This window comes from Chionomys nivalis, chromosome 10, assembly GCF_950005125.1.
Source record: "Chionomys nivalis chromosome 10, mChiNiv1.1, whole genome shotgun sequence".
NCBI classification, from domain to species: Eukaryota; Metazoa; Chordata; class Mammalia; order Rodentia; family Cricetidae; genus Chionomys; species Chionomys nivalis.
This window is the reverse complement of record NC_080095.1, coordinates 41,792,770-41,816,790: the sequence shown is the minus strand read 5'-3', so window position 1 is coordinate 41,816,790 and position 24,021 is coordinate 41,792,770. Positions and strand designations below refer to the sequence as shown.

Here is a 24,021-nt window from a genome sequence, read left to right as displayed (position 1 = left end):
AAAAACACCCCACCATAAATGGTGTGACTTATAAATACCATCTATTGCCAGGCACTGGTGGCGCATGCCTTTAATTCCAGCACTCGGAAAGCAGAGACAGGCGGATCTCTGAGTTCGAGGTCAGCCTGGTCTACAAGAGCTAATTCCAGGACAGGCTCCAAAGCTACAGAGAAACCCTGTCTCAAAAAAAAACAAACCTAATAAATAACATTTATTTACTTCTGTGGTTCAGGAGACTGAGAGGTGTAAGAACAAAGCACCCACAATCTCACTGTATGATTGAGAGTCTTCTTACTGGTGCATTGATGGCCAGTTTCTCGTTGGGTCCTTCCATGGTGGAAGGGTGACAGGGTTGTCTGGGTCTTTCCTAAGAACACTAATTTCAGTTATGAGACAACCATCTCCAAGGGCCCCACACCCAAACACATCACACATTGCCCATGAGAATTTCAACGTGTGGATCTAAGGAAGGAGGCAAACCATCATTGACAACACAGCTCGAGTCTTTTGAAAATAGCTTACATCTTTTTTCAAGCCTTAATACAGGCATCAAATGAGGACCATGAAGGAGAAGACAAAGTAGCACCCACTGAGGCTTACCAAGAGTTCTGACACACCCCCAGACTGCCCTTTATTCAGTCCTGCCACCAACAAGAACTCTGGTGGGGTGAACATGGCTCACTGCCTGCCATCAGAAAGTGCTGGCCGTGGTGGTAAGTGTGCATCCATGAGACCTCTGTTAAAACTACCGACTCACTCTGCACGCCAAGTCTCTTGGCACAGCCTTTGACAAGGATACAGCTAGCACCGGCCCATAGGCAGAACCTTGAATCACTGCCTGTTGGGGAACAGATTATGTCTCTGCCCCAGGTCAGAGCATGACCCTGGAGGAAGACTATTCCTGCAGCTCTCGGAAACTTAAATTTGCTGATAGTTTCAACTCCAGGGGACTGTCCCCACAAGCAGTACTTTCAAACCCTTGGAAAGTTACCATTTTTTTTTTAAATTATGTGGTTTGTTTCCAAGAGAATCCAGGACCCGCTGTCGTGTCTTATTGTGAAAAGCCCAGCCTGATACTTTGCAAGAGATCATTTGTGGAGGAATGTCTCATTGCCTAGCCTTCTACCATGACCCTACTGAGCTATGCCTGGAAATGCAAAGTCATACTGCGAGAGCCTCCCTGAACCCCGCATATACAGTCTAGGTCACTGCCCTAGAAATAGAAGACACTGGTTTGATGGCTTACATCTAAACCATATATCCAGTCCCATAGCCACATACCCATGTCAACTAGTCACAGATGACTAAATTTAAACTTTAACTTTTTTTTTTTTTTTTTTTTGCTTTTTTGAGACAGGGTTTCTCTGTGGTTTTGGAGCCTGTCCTGGAACTAGCTCTTGTAGACCAGGCTGGTCTCGAACTCACAGAGATCCGCCTGCCTCTGCCTCCCAAGTGCTGGGATTAAAGGCGTGCACCACCACCGTCGGGCTACTTTAATTTTTTTAAATTGTGAATTTCCCTTCAGGTCCTCTGTCACACTAGTGCGTGTGAGAATGGTGGCTCCAAGCATGCACAGCGCGACTATAAAATGGCTCCTCCAGCTCCGGCTGCCAATTACTTGCTTTTTAAGCACTTTAATGTTCCAGGTCTCTTCTAGCAGAAATATGGAGGCTATGCCAATTCTATAATAAGGAAAACCCATGCTCTCATATACTGATGGTTAGAGAACTATCAAGGGCCTATCTGCCTCTAAAAGGAAAAAGCTCTGTCTACACCAGCAGTCCCCAAGTGTGGCTGTGACTAAGTCTCTGGGAATCCTTGAGAAACTGGAGCCTCTTGGCCTGCAGAGCACACCTTGAATCTGGATGTGGGTGTGGAGGGGAGAGGAGATTCCAGATTGTGACTTGTGAAGTAGGAGCTATTGTCTCCTGAAGGGTCCGCTCAGGGACTTCAGGTGGGAGGAGAGAATCTGAAGGAGTTGTTGTACTGGAGGAGGATGCCAATGCCACTTCTTCCCCATGGGGGTGAGATTGCCAAAGCTGAAGGCTGTGCTATGGAGCCGCACAACCACACTGGATTCTTGACTCCATCACTTGCCAGATATGAGGCCGAGACAACTGATAACTAGACCTTGGGAATGGTCTCCCTGTCTCCCTGTCTTGGGAATGGAAATAGTCCTAGCGTAATTCACAGAGCAACTTTAAGGACTCAGCCTATTGGCAGGTAGATGTAAAATGCTTAATACACGATAAACACTGTTTAATGACCAAAGCAATCAGCAAAGGCAGCATGCTGTTTCCGAGCAAGTTGAATGGGGTTTATTCTGGTTTAATTCACACATTTATAACCAGCATATCACCCAACTCCAATCAGAGGCTGACCTCTTCTTTAGATATTGAAGAAGAAACAGAAGATGGGAGCCAGTTTCTTAGACAAAGGGTTGGATCCAGGAGATATCCTGGGTAACAGGAAAAGTACGAAAAGGATAGAGTTGAAAGTTGGCTCCGTACCGATGGGAGTGGTCCAGGGAGGCCCCATTGGTGGTGGGGATAGATTTCCTATAGATAGCATTCACTTGCTGTGCACCTTGGTGAGCCTTGCCAGACATGGCCTCTTCCCCTGCCTCTTTTCAGGAACTCTTCACCACCTGGCGCCACTGGTGTGTAAAAGCATACATGTGGAATTTGCATGGGTTTTGTGGTATCTGTCACTTCCTCCTGACACGATTCTCCTTGATGTGTGGTGTCAACACAGATTTATCAGGGAGAATATGACAGTGGCTTCTGTTTGATACTAATCATTTTTTTCAAACCTTCTCTTCCAACCCCAAAGCAAAGAGCCCAGCCAGCAGCGGGTAAAACGATGGGGCTTCTCTTTTGACGAGATACTGAAGGACCAGGTGGGGCGGGACCAGTTCCTTCGATTCCTGGAGTCGGAGTTCAGTTCAGAAAATCTCAGGTAACTCAAACATTTGAATTGCATACTCGTGTGTGTGTGTGTGTGTGTGTGTGTAAATTTGCATAATTGGCCTTTCCACCTCCCTCTCTCAATAAAACATCACTTGGGATTCAAATCCAAATACAAGCTTATCTAGCTCAGGTTGGGATGGAGGCTTTTGATGGGGTTAAATAGTCAAATGGCTTTGATAGCGCCATTCAAGTAAAACTATGGAAGTGTGGAATTTCAGAGTGAGGGGGCAGCTCAGAGCACCCCTTCTCCAAAATGTTGGCCCTAGGTGTTCATGGCCCCTTGAAGGTTAAACGAAGAAGAGGACATCAACGGGCTCAATTCAGAACTTTAGCAAGCCCAGTCCGTGATGTGTAGAGACGTGACTGTACAAGCTAATAAAAGCACATGCTTTCCCCTTGAAAAGAATTCTGTCACCTCCATGCGGTGACTCCGTGGATCAGCTGATGTCACTGAGAAGACCTGATTGTTTCTGTAGGCCCATAACTAATACCTTATAATGGAAATGGAGAAATAATTACATTTAGTAGGATAAAAAAAGAAAACGTTCAGAAAAATGAGAACTGATGTGGAAGAGCAGGGTAAGTAAAAAGCGAAGAAGCTCTTGGTCATAGAAAATGAGAAACTGAGGCATTCAGTCTTCTGCTGTGTCAGATACGGAGCCAGGTGACTCGTGGGAACGTGATCAGGTATGTCACTTAGTGAGGCCCCTCGGTGATTGTCTTGTGCGGGGGTCCTTACAAGAACGGAACCGACAGGATGAGTTAAAGGTGGATCACACACTGGAGAGGCTGAGAATCTGTAGTTACTCAGTCAGTGAGACCGGATGTCCAATTTGGCACTGAGGGACCAGAGGATTCCTGGAGAGCCACTGGTCTTTGGTCGACATCAGAATCCTAAAGAACTTGATTTTAATATGAGTGAAGGAATTCCCCAGCAACAGAATAGATGTGATTGTTAACAAGAGTGAGGGCAAGCATGCAGGCATCAAAGTCTCCCTTCGTCCCCTTATCTGGGCTGCCACCCACATTTAGGGTGGGTCTTCCCCCACTTCAAATAATTTAAATAAGAAAATGCCTCATAGGAGTGCCTAGTAGCTTTTGTTTTGATTCTACGTGCAATTATGTCGACACCCAAGATTAGTGGTCTTGGTCAACTGGTGACTTCACAGCTGAGATCCACCACCTCCACCACTTCAAGCCCCGTCCCTATTTACATCAGGTTCTCTTTTACATGGTAAGTTAATTTCCATGTTCAAATGCTACCTTCTGAAATAGACTTTTATTACTTTTTGAATTTTTAAAATTAAATCCGAGCGTGTGCTGTTGGCAAAGGGCCATGTTCTCTTATAATAATATATAAGGGTGTTCTCTTATATTAATGGGTAAAATCCGTGTCACCAATCGGGTGATATCTATGGCAAACCTGTGCTACAGCAAACCTCACCAGGGTCTACTAAGGGATGCAAGACAGTTGAGTTATGTGATTTCTCCCTGGAAACAGCCTTGTAGGTTCTGGGAAAATGCATAAGAAATTATAAGTTATTAATTATATACAAATAATTGTAGCCTCTAAAACCATTTTGGAAGTATTCAAACGAGAGAGGAATGGATGTCAAAGAAAGTAGACAAACCATAAACTTGACTTTCAAGAACTCACAAGACACCACAAGACCAAGAGAAGGGAGTATATTCTAAGGTGGGACACTGAATTAGCCACAGGGGGCTGTTAGGCAGAATGTTTCCGTCACAGTGATTTATTCTGTCCCATGATTACGGAGATTTCAATGGACGGTAGTGGAGAGTGTGAGACAGAGCAAGTGCATGGGTAGCCAGGAAGCAGAGAGAGAAGCTGCACTGTAGACACTCCACCACCCCCAGCCACTTTCTATCATCACATCTGTGCCCCTGCCTATGGGGGGGAGTTGCTGCCCACATCCAGGTTGCATCTTCCCCAAGTTAATCCTCTCTGAAAATGTATCGACAGACACCCCCAGATCTTGACTAATAATCCAGACTCTTCCCAAGACAACCAAGTAGAAAATCATAAATCAAGATTAACTCTCAGCAAGCGATGATATGACCATCCCAAGCCACAGAGTCCTGGGATGACGCAGGGACCAATGGGGTGTCCTGTGATGGGAACCAGGTGAGGTGATCTCAGTTTCAGGTTATGGCCCAATAGCTCTTTCACAATACTTTTTTAGAATATTCTAACCACAGCTCGAGGGTTTGCTTTGATTCCTGACCGGGTATTTGTAACAGAAGTCATGGCTTCCAATCCTCTTCACTAGGGTAACACCGAGGCCAGCCTCAGGCTATGTAAGAAGCGGGCTGGATGGTCCCAGCTGATCTCTCAGTGTCATCATCCCAGACTCTGTCTCCTGCTGGGTCCCCATAGGTCTTTCTTACTCTCCAATCCCCATTACATTTGGGCAACAAAGTGGAAAGATACGAACTGGGTCCTTTGCTGGTTCCTCAGCCCGCAAGTAGACTTAAGAGCCCTCTGCTATCTAAAATATTCCAGACAGTGACCATAGGCTCCTGCTCATTGCGAAGGCCGCCCCTTGCCCCGTCTGGGGGCTCTACTGTCAAAAGTCGCAGTGTAGCCAAGGGCCGCTTTTGCAATTAGACTAAAGTCGGTAACTATTCAGAGTCCCGAGTGCACGGAGAAGCGTGTCCCTGGCAGGTGCTCCCTCCCTTCTGCCATTTTCATTTGTGCCTCTGCCAGCAGCTCGCCGGGTGCCAGGAGAGCTGCATTTAATCTTAGGTGAAAGAATGTGCATGCACACGTGTGAATCCGCCAGCCCCCAGCATGCATGCATAAATCCGGACTTAAAGAAGGTCCCCTCTGATCCATGACAGGAAGGGGGATAAAGGAAATAGAACAACAGAGCGAGAAGGTACAGCCCAGGAGCTTCTGAAATCCTCTCCAGAGGCCTTGGTTCCATCCTGATGATATTCAACATAATTGGACACAGGGAGGAAAGTTCAGCTCTAAGTCACGCAACCGCAAGACGCTTTGGTCCCTAATCACAAAATAGCTGCTTTCCCTGCCCTCTGTTCATTCCTTCAGTCACAGACCGTGGCTAAGCCCTCCCAGGACCCAGGTCCCGAGGGCTCAGGGTTAATCTGACTCTGCCCCTTCTCCATAGTAGCCATGCATGGCTGGCCAGGTATATGCCTGTCATAGTCCGTGTGCACGGTAGCTCCTGGGAGCTGAGGAAGATGCACAGCGTGAGGCTCCTGGTCATTTGTTGCATTGGTCCTTACTGGGTTGTCCCTTCTCCCCAGCGTTGGTCATGAGCCCCAGCTCCTGGAATCAAAGCGGAAGAAGGGAAGGGAAAGGCTGTGGGTGGTATTGCAAAGTGCCGTTCTGCTTCTGTCTCCTGGGATCTCTCGAGTCTCTCTAGTAGAAGGAACGTTTCATTCAGACTAACCAGGCACAGCGCATGGAATGCCAGCAAAGCAGCCAATTGGTGCAATTTACATCAGAGCTTCAGAATAAGGAAGAGAGGGCTCCAAAGTGCCGCCTAGACCTTTCCAGGAAAGTGTGTGTGTGTGTGTGTGTGTGTGTGTATTTGTGTGTGTGTGTATGGGGTGTATTTACATGTTCATACAGATGTGTGAATGCATACATGTGTATTCACATGGGTGTGTGTGAGCAAGTATGCAGAAACCAGAGGTAAACATCAAATAGGTCTGTCTTAAGCACTCTCCATACTAGGCAGTGGTGGTGCACTTTAATCCCAGCACTTGGGAGGCAGAGGCAGGCAGATCTTTGTGAGTTCGAGGCCAGCCTGGTCTACAAGAGCTAGTTCCAGGGCAGGCTCCAAACCTACAGAGAAACCCTGTCTCAAACAAACAAACAAAACAAGACAAAACTCTCCACTTTATTTGTCTGAATGTGTAGCTCATTGATTTGGTAGACTGGCTAGCAAGCAAACCCCGGGATCCTCCTGTCTCTGCACCCCCAGCATTAGGAGTATATGTATACACACTGTCACACCTGGCCATTCTGGGTGCTGGGGATTTGAATTCAGGTCCCCATGCCGTGCAGCAGGCTCCTTACTCAGCCCACTTCTGGTCATTTTTGTCTAGGTGAGTCTGTGAGATGACTGAGGGTTGTCATCTCCAGGGACACGAGCGGGGACAGGGCCAGCAAGACATGCTTTGTTGTGACAGCCTACATGGGAGGCTGCTCGCCTCTTCTAACCACCAAGGCAAGCCTACACCTGAGCTGCCTAAGGAGGGTGTGGGGCATTGAAGCATCACAGTTCCAAAGCAAGCACTACAGAGCTGACTTTATCCTTTTTCCTAGTTTGTGAATTTTCTCCAAATGGAGACAGTGCCCTTTGCCCCTGCTCCATCTCCATCCTCCTATCCAAACCTTTGTCCACCCTGGCTCTACACCTTCTGCCGTACAGCAGGGCATGAGTTAAAAATCAAAGCCGGCAACAAAGAGCGTCCCCTACATTTTTTATGAGCTGTAACATCTCCTGAGAGAGCAGAGTTGTTCCTCGAACCTGCAGATTGATGACCCTACTTCCATACGGTGTCAGCTGAAGGGAGAAGCAATTAAAAGCAAGCACAGGGGCCTGCCAGGTTTTGCCTCCAGAGTTCTGGCTCCAGCTTTAGCTTCGGCAGTTGCCCCCAAGCCCTAGGAACGCCCCAGAAGTTTCATGAGGCCCAGTGGGGTCCCAGAGTAACCAAACACATGACAAAACAGAGCCAAGTGACCCCAGTGAGGCTGTGGCCATCGCAGCTGTGTGGCTCCTGTCCAGTACAGAGCTCAGCTAGGGTAGTGCTGAGGCTATGCCTATGGGTACCTGAGCATCACAGCCAGCACACACGGGACAAAAATCTAGTTTTGTCCATTTTTCTGAGTCACCCAATGGCCAGCAGAGGGCATAGCAACACTTCCTTGTGCCAAGGAGTTCACTTTGCTCTGGGAATCAGCCCCGAGCTTGTTTTGTAGGCTCTGAGCATTCTGGTTTGTGAAAAGACAGGGGAGGCCCTAACTGCAGAGCTGTGAAGACCTCCTGATGGTATGGGAAACAGCCGATGGCTCATGGTTTCTCCTGTGCTAATCAGTCTGGAGGAGAATACCCCATTGCTTGTCAGCATCCAGGAAGAAAGGAGGCAAGCAAAGCATCTCTGGACACCCCCTGCCAGTTCCATGGGCCCCAAAGACTTCATCCTAGTGCAGGGTACCCTCCCTCGAGGCCAGTTTTCTCCTCTGCATTCTTTTCTAAGTCATTAGCGCAGATCAAAGGCCAGCACAGGGGTGCCTCTCACTGCTCTGACAATTGGCAATGACTAGGGGAGAGGCAGCCCAGGTGGTCTCTGCACACTCTGGAGCCCCTGTTCCCTGACAGTCTCTAAGGCTCCCTGCTTTCAGTGGAAGGCTTAGTGCAGGATGGTTGCCTCTGACGCAGCTGCTGGCGTTTGATGCCTAACCGCTTCCTGGAAGGAACGGTACCTGTAGGCTTTTGATAAGAGTGGCCATTTCTCTGTCCTTGGTGGGTCACCCATCCACAAGAGGATATGCAGAGAGCTTTTTGTGGCTCTTTTGGTGACAGTGGGGATGGGAGAGTTGGCCTGAGCTCCCAGTTCAGCTCAGACCATTGGAGCGGGAAGCCGGGCACACACAGATGACAGCCTGTTCTGAATTTCAAATCGCCACAGAGGTTCCTCCAAGCCAAGATGGTAAATACACCTGAGATGTCAGGACGCTGCTGTGACAGTATTTTCGCTATCACCTAGGAGGGACGAGGTAGGCCATCCCCAAGGCAGAAGAAGGCCAGGCTGAGTCCACTGTACACAGGAAGAGAAAGCTGTCGAGGGAATGAGGGAATGTCACTCTCGCACACTCTGTGCCCTCTCCTCCCCTCCCCCCTCTTCTCCCCTCCCCCCTCTTCTCTCCTCCCCACCTCACTTCCCCCTCTCCCATGACATGCCCGCTACTGTTTTATCTTGTGCTTTTAAAGCAAAAAATTCCCAGCTTTAATTGAAGGAAGAAACCTTTTGTTTTTGTTTTGTTTGGTTTTGATGTAAAGATGAATCAGTTTGATTCTGAAATTTGCTCTGACATCCACTCTGTCCCTGTGCACGCAGATTAAGGATGCGCAGTGCAGTGCCCCTTAGGTCATTCTGTAAAGGGACCCTGAAGCTCCCTGGAAGCACCGGGAGCCTGCAGAGATTAGACAATTCAGAGATCCTGGGGCTTTCCCATGCCTTTCTCCCTGGCTCCCATATAGCAGACTAGACTAGCAAGGAACAGAGATGGCAGAATGTAACCTCGCAGGTCACACGGTTGGAGGAGGCAGACAAAAAAGCAAACATTACCGGCTCACAATCTAGGTGTGTGAGAAGTCGCTGAGCCCCACAGGTGACCCCGAAGGCTGTCCATAGTGCCTCGGCCCAGCGGTTCTGCCTTCGCCCAGTAGGTACCATAAAGCTCTGTGGACTCATCTCCCTGGAGGCCAGAAGGACATGAGCTTCAAGGAGGGCGGGCATTGAGTGGTGGGGAATGATATGGAACCTTAACGAGAGGCCTGGCAGCGTCTTCCCAGACCACTGCTGGAGAAAGTTGAAATTCTCAACGCTTGATTTGGGACCTGTTGACTGGCCCGCCACTTGGCTGTTCCTTAGCCCACACTCAGGGAGTTAAGTCTGGCTGGGAAAGTCAGGGTTTTGCTGCATCCCCCTTCACCCACTTTGTGCCCATTTCCCAGGTGATAAAAGACTACCTGGGAAGATACAATTGCAGACAGCAACAAAACCAGGCTGAGAACAGAACCGAGTTCCCTGTTCTCCAGACAGAGGGATGTTCTCATCTTCACTTCCCTCTTTGATCTTCAGGTTCAAGGAGAAGCGGTTTCTTTCGTTCTAGGGCTAGTTACACAGAGAAACACTGTGTCGAAAAGAAGAGAAACCCAGAGATTATTAGATGAGATCGATCTAAAAACAAGCACGGGAACCCAAATGTGCCTTGTGGAAATGGGGCTACAGTACTTCAGTCTGCCGCTGGGTGGCGCCTTTGGGCCACACATTTGACTTCGATACCATTTCCCTGAGCAGCAGGAAAACGTGCTAACCCTTAAAAATAATAATAATACTAGTAACAAAAAACAAGTACATCTTACTCTGGACTAAATTCTATGGCAGATTGAGTGGCCTTTCTACCTTTTGGTTCATCTACGTTCATCCTCTCCATTCGTTGACAAAAGTATGTGTTCTATTATTACTTGTGGTTGTGCAACCCATACAACATGGAGCCTGCAGTACCTCGCTGGGGACACTGGCCTGGCCCCTTTGCAGGGGAGAATGAGCTACCCAGTGCTGGGTCACTGTGATAGGATGCCCTGGGATCATCCTCGGGGCCTGGGAGCTGCTTTGGCTCTGGCAACTGCAGCTCTCTGCAGAACAGCGCTCATGTGGGGCTTGTCATTAGCTGCTCCCAGACTGAGGAGTGATGATGGCGTGGTGATGGGAAACGCAGGGAGGGAGATCTTTTTCTCCCACTCTCTAGAGAATCTTTGGTAGAGATGTCCCTTCAGCTATGTTTCAGACAAACCCTCTCCAAACTGTTTATGGAATGCCTAAGTGCCCAGAACCGTGTTGAATACTGAATACCTACTAAGTGCCCAGCACCATGTTCAGTACTGAACACCTACTTAGTGCCCAGCACCGTGCTGAGTACTGAATACCTACTAAGAGCCCAGCACCATGTTCAGTACTAATGTGAATGGCCCTATTTGTTCCTCTCTAACATGAATGGTTGATTCATTCCAGACCAAATCTCTTTTATAATTCCAAGGTTCTGCCTGCTTTTGTGACATGCCCTTTTTAAAATTTTATTTTATTAATTTTATCATCTGTAAGTGCATTGCACGTTCCTGTGGAGGCCAGAAGAGGAACTGGATCCCTAGAACTAGAGTGACAGGCAGTTGTGAGCTGTGGATGCTGGGATTCGAACCCAGGCCCTCTATAAGAACAGTGAGTGCTTTTAACTGCTGAGCCACCTCTCCAAGCTCCTTTTCCTTATTTTGATGCCCCCAAATGAGCCCGGCCAGATTTGACAAGGAACACACATTATATAGAAACCTGAATGGAAAGTGGTTGATTTTCAACCTGGCAGAATTCGTACTTCTCAGGAACATTTGGTAACGTCTGGAGATACTTGCTAGTTAGTTGCTGCAGTTTAAGGGATGCTGGTGACGTCTAGTGAACTGGGGGTAAGCGGCTGCTTAGCGTTCTACAAGACAGCCCTTCCACACCAAACAGGAATTCCCTAGCTTGAGTGGCTGTTGTACTGGGTTGCAAACTCTCTAGGCAGAGGATAAAGAACTTCTTGTGGTCTCTGGAAGCTCATCTTCTCACGTGTTCCTGTTTTCTGTCCTCAACAATACGCCCTGCACTTTGAGCAGTCCCCATGGAACTTCCATGTGGCATCGAAGCAGGCATGGGGATGCCCGTGAGCTCTGGGGCCATTTCTAGCGGAGTCCAAATAGAACTGACCGTGTTTCTGCTTTCACTCCAGGTTCTGGCTGACTGTCCAAGACCTCAAGAAGCAGCCTTTACAGGACGTGGCCAAGAGGGTGGAAGAAATCTGGCAAGAGTTTCTAGCTCCAGGTGCCCCGAGTGCCATCAACCTGGATTCCCACAGCTATGAGAGAACCAGTCAGAATGTCAAGGATGGAGGCAGATACACATTTGAAGATGCCCAGGTTTGCTCAGTGATCCAAATCATCGTATCATAAGGCGTTCCTTAACCACTTCACAGCCCGACCCTTTGATACGAGTCAGAGGTTTTATGACTAGTTAGAATATCAGCTTTTACTATTAACAAGTCCACTAGTCAAGGCTATTCCAGAAAAGTACAGGGGGAAATTGTAACCGAACACTGCCGTTCTCAGACTTAGAATGCTAGCTGGGACTGCATCCTGCTAAACCTGTCATAGGTTGAAACAGCCTTTTAAAATGCACTCAGTAGGCCTCACAGTTTAGCATACAGAACCCTGTGAGGGACCAGCTCTTTCCCTCAGGAGCACAGGCTGACTGGGAGCTTCAGCTCACTCACTTCCCAGTGTCTAGAAAGAGGATCACACCAAACAGCATAGTCAGAGAAAGATCCAGATCTGAAGTAGAGCTTCTACTGAGTGCCCATTGCTTATGCACCATTGTAAAGTCAAGGCATTGTAAGTCAAACCACTATGTGTTGTGAAACCATTTTTATTTGCTTTATCTTTTCCGGGGGGGGGGGATGTTGTACAAAATCTAAACTCTTATACAAGGTCAGGAGTAGATTCAAAACAATGCAACATCCATAAAGTAGGAATTGAGAGCTGGTTGGATCAAGAGTCAAGCCTACCCCGTCCAACTGTCATGCCCCATTGCACTGCTTCCATGGTGACCACCCCATCCAGTTAGTAGATTCTGAGCAGCTCCATATTCCAGGCCCTGGAGAATGGAGAGAGACACCACAAAGAACAGATGAAAGCCACTTGTCCTCAGCAAGGCCCAGGGCCGGGTGACAAATAAATAGGCCATTTTAGCAGTGTGAGAAGACCCCAAAGGAGTAGGCTCTGGGGTCAAATGATGGCCAGAGGAAGGACTCAACTCTGCAGGGCCCCGTTAGGATGCTCACTGATGCTGCAGGCAGAGAATGCAAGAGGCTTGCCCTGCCAATGACATCGTTTAGGATAGTCTATGCATTTACACCACTGCAAACAATGGCACGAGGCTATGTTCAGTGTCCCTTGTCATTTGCTCGAGAGCTCAGGCTGAAAACAGCTGTCACGTACCCTTTCTCTCCTCCATCCTGAACCCACGGAATGCCTGTGCTGGGCAGATTTGGTACCAAACACTCAGTCTCCTCCCTGTGACATCACGAGGCCTTTGGGCTCTTTGTAGCTCTGGAGTTAAATCCTGAAATCATGAAGGCTCTTCCCCCAGCACAGTTGTGTATATGTGTATGCTCTCGGGGACAATACTGGTGTGACTCAGTAAGGAGGGGAATGGAGAAGTTCTCTGGGAACCCCCTGCACACATGGCCTGAAACACAGAAGCCATTGTGAGGTTATAAGGTCAAAACTTCAGAAAGAGATGCTGATGTCAAGCCATGATGCTCCCAGTCCGGGTGTCACTCCAAGCAGCACACAGGAAGGGTTTTCTTTAGCATTTTCTCATGGGAACTCTTGAACACAAAGCCGGCAATGGGCAGAAACACAAACCTTTATGAGCCTTCATCCAACCTCAATGGACATCAGTACATAATCTCCTTTGAGCTGTGTCCCCACCTGCATGTTACCTGACTGCTTGGAGGGGGAATGTCCTTTTTTCCTTTAATGTTACCACACTACCATTACCACAATTTAATAAAATGCCAATAACTCCTTAATGCCAGCAGGTAAGTATTGACGATAGTTTCTCTCCTACCTGGTCCCACAGTTGTTCAGTCCCAAAGAAACACACAAAGACTTATATTAATTATAAACTGTTTGGCCAATTAGCTCAGACTTATTATTAACTAGCTCTTACAACTTAAATCAACCCATAATTCTTATCTTTGTTTAGTCACATGGCTTGGTACCTTTTCTCAGTAAGACATTCTCATCCTGCTTCCTCTGCATCTGGCTGGCGACTGTGTCTCTGCCTTTCCCCATTCCCAGAATTCTCCTAGTCTGGTTGCCCTGCCTATACCTCCTGCCTGGCTACTGGCCAATCAGCATTTTAAACCAAATGGTTTAAACAGTATTAAACCAATACAAGTGACAAATCCTTACAGTGGACAAGAGCATTATCTCACAGCAGATAAGTGTATGAACTTTTAATAGTCCCATACATGATTTCTAAAACACCATTTAAAAATCAGATTCCGCACAAGGGCTGCACAGTACTGTAGACCAACAAGGGTGTTCTTTATCTATATTTCATCTTTCTCTTTCTCTCCCTCTCTCCTCCCATCCCTGTGCATGTTTCATCCTATGAAGGGTTCCCACCTGGATCTTTCCGGTGACAGCCCTGCATGCTACACACGTTTCTCTATCACCCAATATTTCCTATCAATTGGGTGTTTGATTTTTATATTTAACTGGATTTAGCTTTGGCTTTTGTGGAGTTTATTGTGCTGTCTTGTCAGGAGGAATGCAATAATGTCTCCTGTCATGTGTGTGTGTGTGTGTGTGTGTGTGTGTGTGATTTTTAGCCACTTTGTGTATGTGTATTTGTGATTTCAACCACTTTGGGTGTTTGTTGCTGAAGTTAATTAGGGTTGTGAATTGGTGATGTTCTTATTATCTTCCTCTTCTTGTTGATGAGTTGCACAGCTTCCAAAAGGAAGCAGTCCTCTCAGCTTCTAGTTAATTAACTAGTTAGTATCACCATTCATGTAAGAAGAGCAGAATATTCTATTCTTTCTCTTCATTTCTAGTTTCAAACAAAATGAATGGCTTGGTATCAACTTCATTTGGTGGCTGACTGGAGTTTTGTTTGCTTGTTTGTTTTCAACATCTTTTAAACTTATGAATTTGAACACTTTTGATATGTTTTATGATCTATTTTACTGATTTTTTTTTAATTGATGCTGGGTTTTAGAATCTCTAGCCAATTGATTCCTTCTGATATGACCCTATTAATCTTTAATGTCATCCAAATAGCATGATGCCTCCACAGTTCTGTGCACTGTCCTAGACCTGGAAGAAGCCTTGTCTCTAAGAACCCACAATAGTGGCAAATGGTTTCTAGGGGCCACATTGTGGACACTTAGTGCTCGTGGGTGCTAAGTTGTTGGTCTTTTCTCAGTATTTTTAGTGGACAGAGCTAGGAAATATATTGTAATCTGCAATAAGGATATGTTCAGCTGGGCAAGAGTGTACTTCCAACAATTGGGAGACTGATACAGGGAGCTAGATCAGAGTTTGAGACCAGCCCCCACCACCTCACACGTGGAGGGGGGAAGGAGAGAGAGAGATTATGAATTCATGCTGACATTTTCATTGGGATTTAGAATTGCAGAGGGCTTCTCCTCAAGCTCTCCCTGCTTACCTCCATCCCTCCTTCCTCTGCTCAGAGTCTGGCCCTCAAGGACCCCACAGATGACGTGTAACTGCTCATCTGCTTCCTGCTACATTTGCACAGAGCAGTCTGAGAGCCAGACAATGCCATCACTGCCTGGCTCTTTACTGTTGCGTAGTGTTCCTTGATATGGAGGAGCCACAGTTTGTTTGCTCCACCAGTCTTCCCCTCCTGGATGCTTGGACTCTTCTTTATTCAAACGAGATTTGATGAGAGAACCTGAAAAATAATAAATACATTGTGCCTTGGTAAGAGATTGAATACCCAGTCTTCACTAGTACAGTTCTATGTGGTTTTTCAAATGTGTTATATCCAAAGCAAGCCTGTGAAGTAGACTAGACAGGAAGATGTATCAAGACCTAACTTCTATAAATTTAAATAAAGCTCCCTTCCTGTGCCAGTTCTCATTCCTAGCCTCTTCCCTGTTGCTCCTTACGTGTGTTTCCACATACAAATATCCGGTCTCCCTGGCAGCCTGACTTTGGGAATGCCACCTAATGCCCTAGTTAGTTTTATGCCAACTTGACACAAGCTAGAATCATTGGGAAGAGGGAGCCGCAAGTGAGAAAATACCCTACCAGAAAGACCTGTGGAGCTTTTTTTTTTTTTTTTTTGAATCATAATTGATGTGGGAGGACCTAGCCCCTTGTGGGTGGGATCATCAGAGGCAGATGATCCTGGGGTAGATGAGGAGGTAGACCAGTATGCCACACAGCTCCATTGGGGGGGCTTCATTTCCCACCTCCAGGTTCCTGCCTTGAGTTCCTGCCCTGGCTCCCTTCGGTGACGGGGTGTGACCTGGGAGTTGTGAGGTGAATAAAACCCTTTCCTGCCCAAGTTATTTCAGTCACAGTGTTTTACCGCAGCAATAGAAACAGTAACTAAGACACCTAAATCCCCTAAGTCTCCTTCCCTCTCCCACAGAGCGGAGATATAGCAGAACTTCTGCCTCGGGTAAGAGGTGGCGAAATAGAAAGAGACAGGTGACCGCAGTGACTGGTCCACAGAAATGAAGGGAAAGCATTTACTACTTTATTTTCCTAATGTCATTAATGTGTTTTGGTCTTTTATGCAGGACACATTTGTCAAAATTTCAGATACTTTCATATGTAAGCACAGAGAGATAACCCTTCTCTCAGTATACAGATGTCCCTTGATTTACTATGTGTTATACTTCAGTTCATTCATGGTTAGGCTGGAAATATCATTAATTCAAAAGATTCAATTAATGCATTCACTGACCCAGTGTCCGGTTGAGCGCCGTGGAGGCACGGAGAACACTGGGAACATATACATTCGGTTTTTCTCTCTTGGGCTCCTGTGGCTGAGCTGTACTATAGTTTGTGCCCAGCGTTAGGAGGGGCTACTTGCCACATAGCCAGCCGGGGAGAAGATCAAAGCTCAGCATATGGTTTATATGAGATTCATGTAGCTCTTACACAACTTTGAAGTTGGAAAACTATAAATCAAATTATCCCTCAGAGCCATCCGCCATCGTGAAGGAGACACCTGCGCTTCACTGTGCTGGGTCTGCTCAGGCTGCCGGGACCCAGCGTCAGACCGGGTGACTTACGGGAACTTTTGCTCATCTCGGTCCTGAGCTAACTCTGGGATTGAAGTGCTTGCATGTTTCTTGGTGCTGGTTCTGTCCCAGCTCCTGGACAGCTGCCTTTATGCTGGGTCATTATGAGCAAGCAGAGAAAGCTCTTTGGTCTCTTTGCTTCTTAAGAACCCCAACCCCAGCAGGGGGCTCCACTCCCATGACCTCATCCAAATATCATTGTGTCCCAAAGACCTAACCTTCATCCAACACCATCATGTGGGGGAGTCAGGCCTTCAAGGGCATGCATTTTGGAGGGATATAAGCTTAGTCCATATAGGATTATGAAAATCGGGTAATTCTGTCTTTTACATTAAATGAGAGAGCAGATTAAAAAAACTAAACTTGTCATGAGAATGACAAGATAGTATAAACTTTGGTTTATAGGATACATGGTCTATGTCACAACTGTTCTGTCTTGCCAATCAAAAACAGCTATGATGTCACAATGGAAAACATGGGTGCGGGAGACAGAGATACAGAGATGTGTGTGGCTATGTCCCCCAAAGTGTCTTTGTTGACAATGAAATTCAACTCATCCTTTTTTGCACACACATATAGAAACATAATTGTTTTAACTATTAGAAAAAGATTCCCTGACCCGAGAGCCAGACTGGAGCCACAGGCTGTTAGTTTGAACCGAGCAGTTCAGCATGAAAGTCAAAAAGCTTCAATGAAGCAGAAAGACAGAGGGTCAGGGACCGTGACACTGCAGCTTCTCTGGTAAGTTAGGACTCCATCCTGGTTTGATTGCAGCAACACTGTGATTAATCTCTGGGGACATTCCTGTGTCAGCATAGTATGCTCATAAACAGGCCAAGCCCACACTGTGACAGCCACAGCTTTTCCTTCCTAGCCAGCTCAGTCACCTGCACCAAGCAGAGTGTTACCGTTTCAGAGCTTCCAGAGACAGAAAGGACGTAAAACCCCTTAACAACCTATGACTCGCAAAGACTATGAATGAGCTCTCCCAGACTGTGGCCAGGAGTCTACAGCTGAGCCCTTCCTGGCTTGGCATATTAGTGCTGAGGGTTTGTTTGGTCCCCTGAGAGTGGGAGAAACTTGAGTCTCCAGAGGCCAGGGCTCAGGCCCAATCCTGTGTCTACCCTATACACAGGCTTGTGTATTTAAGGCCTTTGCGCTTCTCTCCTCGTTTGGTTTACCCATCTGCTAAGTGGGGATAATGACCCCTACACCCTTAGAGCCACTCTCCTTTGAGATCAGAACTCTGTCAGGCTACCACAGTTAGTCCTAAGACAGTGACCTATGAAAACGAAAGCAAGTGCCCAGTGCTGGTGACCCGTGAGCAGGCAGAGCGAAGAGAGACACGTGACCTGCGGGCTGCGGTTAAACCCTTCAGCTGTTTTCTGTGTTCTTCAGATTTTGTAGACTTGGCGGGGGCGGGGGGTGTCAATGGGCCATAGATCGTTTTTAAGGGCTGGATTTTTGTGCTCTTCCCTACAGGGTATCAGTGAACTTACCCTGAGATCTTTCCAGAACCTACTACGTAGGAGTTTAGAAAAATCAGAGGAACCAAAAGCTCTGAAAATTCTTTGAAAAGATTGTAAATGCTATAGATTTGTAAGTGTGACCTCACAAATGATAGTGGCGTTAGTATTTCCTTATAAATCCAAGCTGAGATCAAAAGCACAGCGGCACCTTCCTTTATTTTTTATTTATTTTTATTTTATTTTTGGTTTTTTTTTTGAGACAAGGTTTCTCTGTAGCCTTGGTGCCTGTCCTGGAACTAGCTCTTGTAGACCAGGCTGGCCTCGAACTCACAGAGACCCACCCGCCTCTGCTTTAATCCCAGTGTTGGGATTAAAGGTGTGTGCCACACGGCCTGGTTTAAAATGTGTAGTCCAGACTGACCTCAAATTCCAGATCCACTTGCCTCTGCCTTCTTTAGCAAATCCTACCAGCCTGCACCACCAGAACCGGTGGCGGCACATTCCTTTAATCCCAACACTGGGGAAGTAGAGACAGGTGGTTCTCTGTGAGTTCAAGCCCAGCTTAGGCTACACAGAAAGCTGGGGGAAAAGACAGGCTCCATCGTAAAACACTGTCTCAAAATAAAGCAAAGTAATTCTATCAATAAGACTGTTCTTGCACATATGGGCTGGACCCGGTAGTAGCTCATGCCTAATAGTCCCAGCACTTGGGAGCTCGAGGCACAAAGACTGCAATGAGTTCAAAGCCAGCCTGGGATATATAGTGAATTCTAGCCTAGCCTGGACTATATAATGACCCTCTCTTTTAATACAACAAAGAAAGCAAACTGTGGAGGTCCTTGAGTGTCCCGGACAGTACTTGAACATGCTCATCCTAAACTACTCATCCCAGAAAACACTGGAGAAGGTAAATCAGATGGTTTCAATCCAAAGGCTGGGGCTGGACAGAGATCTGAAGCTTGGGGATTGCTATTAACCTAAATGCTTCACTAGCAGGTTTAGGGGGCAAGAAGTCAGGGGAAGTATAGGCCCCTAACAAATGTCCCCAGAGTGCATTTGTCTTGTGAGCCCCTGTGGGCTCTGAAAGGCGTTAGGAGTCCAGTGACCAGCCTGGTGGCTGTGTAGCTTGTTTTTAAAGCCTCAGAGAAACCGAGGATGATCCAAGGACTGTGTTTCTAGGTCATTCGATCATTTGTCTATTCTCCATCTATTGATTTTGTGACCATCCATCCTCCATTTGAGTTGGAAAGCCTTGACCTGTGTGGGGTGACCTCTGTGATGGAATTACACAGGACACAGGAGGCCTGAGCGGCTCGTCACCGTAAGACAGAGCTTACCTCGCCACCCATCATTCTTATAAACAGAGCAAACAGGTCACTGAGATCGGGTTGAATCGGAAACCCGTCCTTCAAATAGACTGGCAGTTGAATCGAGCAGAGTAACCTCCCTCATTGGCTTTATGGTGTGTACATCCCCACCTTGCCTTCTTAACTGTCCCGGCACCACTGCCTCCCTGACCTATGTTAGTTCTGTGACTTCCATCCCCACCCTGCACCTGGAGTGTCTGGACCTTTGATGGAAGCAGGAATCAGTTTTCTTTGCCTTTTGTAAGTGCCTAACTGCACTCTGTGTGGGGGTTCAAGTATTCCAGAAGCGGATGTCTTGCTGGTCATAGTGGCTCCTGCCTGTCATCAGAGGCAAGGAAACCACTTCAAGTCTGACTGACTCTAATAAACATAGCAAGTTCCAGAGCAGCCAGGGATCCATAGCAAGACTCTGCCCCCACAAACGAGCAGACAAACCAAGCAATGTCCTTGAGTCATGGACTCTTAGTTGTGTCTACCATGGTAAAGGGGAGGGGGCCAATTTGTCACTTAGCTTTCAACTTCAAAGAGCCTTGAGAAACAGCCATAGTGATCAATAAGGACCAGCTAAATTATGTGTCTAATTTTACATTCAGCAAAACTTGGAATATTCACTATGTGCCAGATGTTCGAGGCACTGGAAATCTGCAGCTGTATAGGCAGGTCCCTTCCTGGAAACAGCCCTCAATCTACGTGACCAGAACTCTCTGAAGTCCACATTTCATTCATGGACTAATCGAAGACTTCAAGACCAGGATGAGGTCTGGGTGATAAACAGACACCATCAAATTCACCCATCATGAGCAGACAGGAAGCCTCTTGCCGAAAGTGTCCGTGAGTATGTGAACTTAGAGGTTGAAGATCAGTTTGGTGGAGGAATGCAAGCTGTCTAGCCTTTGCTTTGTTTGAAAGCCAAAGTGTAATAGAGGAGTAAGGTTTCACGTTTGTCCTAAGCAGTCCTCTGAGCCTGGGGAAATCTGTCCATCCTTGTGGTGGTGGTGGTGTGGGCCTGTTTTCTGGTGCTCGCACTCTGTTAGAGAACACATCCCAGTCCACCGTGTACAATCACTAGGGAATCCTGTCACAGCTTGCTTCTGAGGTCACTCACTGGATTCTGTGGGTGGTGTTATTTTAGGGTGACAAGCAGCAGAGGGAGGGATGAGTCTGCAAAAAACAAATCAGTTGTTTGTGAGCCGGTTCTGTTTATTACCAGGAGTTCCTGGAGAGAAGGGATCAGAGAATTAAACTCTGGAGTTTCTGTGTTGCTAATTCTGAGCAGAAATTTTTAGTACCAAACTCTTGAAGAGGGAAGGAAAAACAGGCTTCCATGTCAATATGTGGGAGGTGGGAGGGGATATTTGAAGCTGTTTTTGTTGCCCTTCTCGCAGAGTAGAGATAGAACAGCATTAAAATCCTGTGCCTTGAGCCAGTTAAGTTGTATCTGTAAGATACCATGCAGGATAAATGCAAGGGATCATTTTTGTCACATTCATATATGACTTTCAAATGACCCCCTATGTGGAAACAACCCTCCCCCCACTGTCTCCCTCCCCCCCCACCCCGTCTTCTTAGAAAGCCCAAGAAATCCAGATGGAGGCTTCTCGTTTAATATCCCTAAAACAGTCATCCAGAGAGGCATCCCTGGGCCTCTGAACGTAGCTTACGGGTAGAGAATGTGCCTATAAAGTATGTGGGAAGGCCAGGGTTCAGTCCCCAGTGCTGCAAAAAGCAGCCAAACGGTCACCGAGCTGGCCTGATTAGTCTTTGCTCATTGCGATTCGTGTCGCCTTGGCTCCTGTTCTCTTTGCTCTCTGAGTAGACGCTGAGCTGTGACGACATACCTCCATGTGGCGTGTCCTGTAAGACCCATCTTGAAAGAATTTAATTTTCCTTAGGATTCAGCTGACCATGCCCAAGACTTAAAGATCTTTGGCTAAAGACAGCTAAGAGTCTCTAGAAAGATGAAACTCAAAGACCCAGACATATGTGTCCGAGGCAAGTTGCTTGGGATCTGCACTTCTCTGAGACACCAGAGCCTGGGTCTTTGCCATTTCCATTGCTAACAGTGGTGGTGGTGGATGGCTCTCAACAGGGGATGGTGAGAAGGGGCAATGCCTAGCTTTAGACTGACCCAGACTTAAGACTTGGGGAGGAAGCTCCGCCCACTCCTGCACCTATGCGTGGAAGGGTGCACTGTAACTCGGCCAAGGGACACTGGTTCCCTTTAGGCTATAACCAATGAAGAGGAAAAAGCCTTGAAAACAAGCACGCCAAGGTGGGAGGAGCGTGGCCTCTGGGTTCAGGTGCTCTCTGCCAACAGTGAACGAGGCATCCCACCTGGTGTAATTTCAGCAGCCTTGTCTGTAAAATGGGGCTATTTCACTACTATTTCAGATCGGCAGCACAAAGTGCAGCTGAACTCTGTTTCCCAGTCCTCTTTGCTCCAAACCGTTTCTTCTCTCTGTAATCTTCCCCCTTCTGTCTCATCCACACCGCCTCTCACACACACAATCATAACACAAGGTTATCATTATTACTTGACATGTATAATCATTTTGTAGTGCTTTTCCTTCTATTTCTGCTCCGAAAGTGTGATTGGCAGGACTAGAAACGGGCCAAGTGGGGACTTGAATCCAAGCCTCTGGCTCGGGGCCCAGATCCCTCTCCTTTGCCCCCCCTCTCCACATCCCATTCTGCCCCTCGTGTTCCTTGAAGGGACCCTACAGCTCCCCAAGCATGGCTATTACACCAGGAAACTAAGAAATGGAGGGCCACAGTGAGGCACAGACACCTGCAGAAAGAAAAATAGGACACTCGAAAAATCACAAGGAGGGCTCTTGGCCGCTATGCACATCCCCGCTGAGTGGCTCCCACTTCAGCAAGGTGTTCTAAAGCTGGAAGATGAGGTCGGTGCCACCTTAGGAACCCACAGCCCAGGAAGACCCATACTGATATTCTTAAGAGGGTCAGCTGCTTCCGCATGCTTACAACCCAGGGCCTCGAACATTCATGTGAATACCCCCTCCCCCCCACACACACACAGCCATCTCACCAGAGGTTCAGTGTTTTGTCTAAAAAGAAAGGACATTACCAAATGAAGGCCAACACAGCAAAATATTGATTTGGAGCAGGTGTGGTCTGGAGACAGCATGGTTCGCTTGCTCACCCCGGCTCCTACTACGTCTTTCCTAGACTCTTACTGACCTCAGCCATCCTCCTGGCAAGCAGAGGGTTTATCTACAGGTGAGCCGGGCACAGGGAGGGAAAATGAAGGGGATACGGTTCATCAGAGGATGTTGAGTCCTTCCCAGTACTGGGAAGTGTGTGGCTAACACACCCATGCCATTCAGGTCCTAAAGCACTGGTTTCTTAAGACAGATGGAGACATTTTTGTCCTCCCTTCAGGGTGGCCATGGAGTCAATCCTCATCTCCCTGATAGACCGAGGGAGGTGGAGGGAAAGAAGAGGGAAGTGAGGGCCAGACAGAAGGCAAGAAGAGGCAAAGAAGAAAGGAGCAGATTTCTTTCTCTCCAGCCCGTTTCCGCACCCGGGATCTGGCTGAGTCGCCAGTGGCTCTCTCGTACTTTGCGGAGGTAGATACACATTTCCCTTAGGACCAGTTGTCGGCAGAGCGGGGAAAACACACCAGAACCCTTCATAAATCAGCAGAGGTCACTGCCAAGAGCTTTGTCCACTTGCTGTCCCTGGCGGTGATAAACTCATTGCATTTGGGAAATGGCCAGAGACCCTGAGTCTGATCTTAATTCTTATTCCCAGAAAAATCTCAGTTCTGGGTTCACCCACCCCCTGTTTACTGTCTTTGTGTTTCCTAGACAAAGCTGGAAGGAACACACTTTCCTGACATCAAAGGCAACATTTCTTTGTTTCGGGGAGGAGGAACAGGACAAGGGAGTCACCGAATCCCTAGGCTATGGGAAAGCCAGGCTCAGGCCAGAGGGAAGCTGGCGCTATGACCCCCACAGGGGGCCTAAGAGACCTGTAGTGTGTCAAAAGCCTGGTTTTGTCAGACCTGAATACTAGGATGCTAGGGCTACTTCTCTCTCTCTCTCTCTCTCTCTCTCTCTCTCTCTCTCTCTCTCTCTCTCTCCCTCTCCCTCTCCCTCTCCCTCTCCCTCTCTCCCTCTCCCTCTCCCTCCATACTCATGTAGGGTGATTTGAGGCTTCATAATGCTAGTAAAAAAGTATAAGAGAGAGCAAGCCCATGGCAGCTACCCTTCCCTCACACTGTCCTTGCCTGGGTGTGCGACTTTGGAGTTGGCCACTTAGGGAAGGTAACAGTGGTGTCCACACTTTGGAGAGTGAGCCATAGTCCACTGTCTACCCGCTCTGTGGGATCATTCCATACTGGCTCTATCCCCTCCCCTTGGCTCCTATAGAGCTAAGACACACCTTCTCAGTGTCTGCTCAGACCCTCCTACCTTGGGAAGTCATTTTCTAGTCGATGGCCCGCCATTCCCCACCCAGGAAGATCCGCTCAGCCCTAGCCACACCCAAGCATAGTGGCTGTACTTGGACACCTTTGCAGCCCTTTGCTCAAA

At 47.5% G+C, this 24,021-nt stretch overlaps 1 protein-coding gene across 6 annotated transcripts in view; it reads left to right on the top strand.

The window, feature by feature from the left end:
* The window catches only part of Rgs6 (regulator of G protein signaling 6), a 523,367-nt gene that overhangs the window by 465,332 nt on the left and 34,014 nt on the right, over positions 1-24,021 (top strand). For all 6 annotated transcript variants that reach the window (XR_009057823.1, XM_057782284.1, XM_057782282.1 and 3 more), the window contains exons 14-15: positions 2,833-2,958; positions 11,512-11,698. Coding sequence is in view for 5 of the 6 variants with exons in the window: in XM_057782284.1 (XP_057638267.1) it covers positions 2,833-2,958; positions 11,512-11,698 (313 nt within the window). In the remaining variant the exon portion in view is untranslated. The remainder of the gene's footprint in view (positions 1-2,832; positions 2,959-11,511; positions 11,699-24,021) is intronic.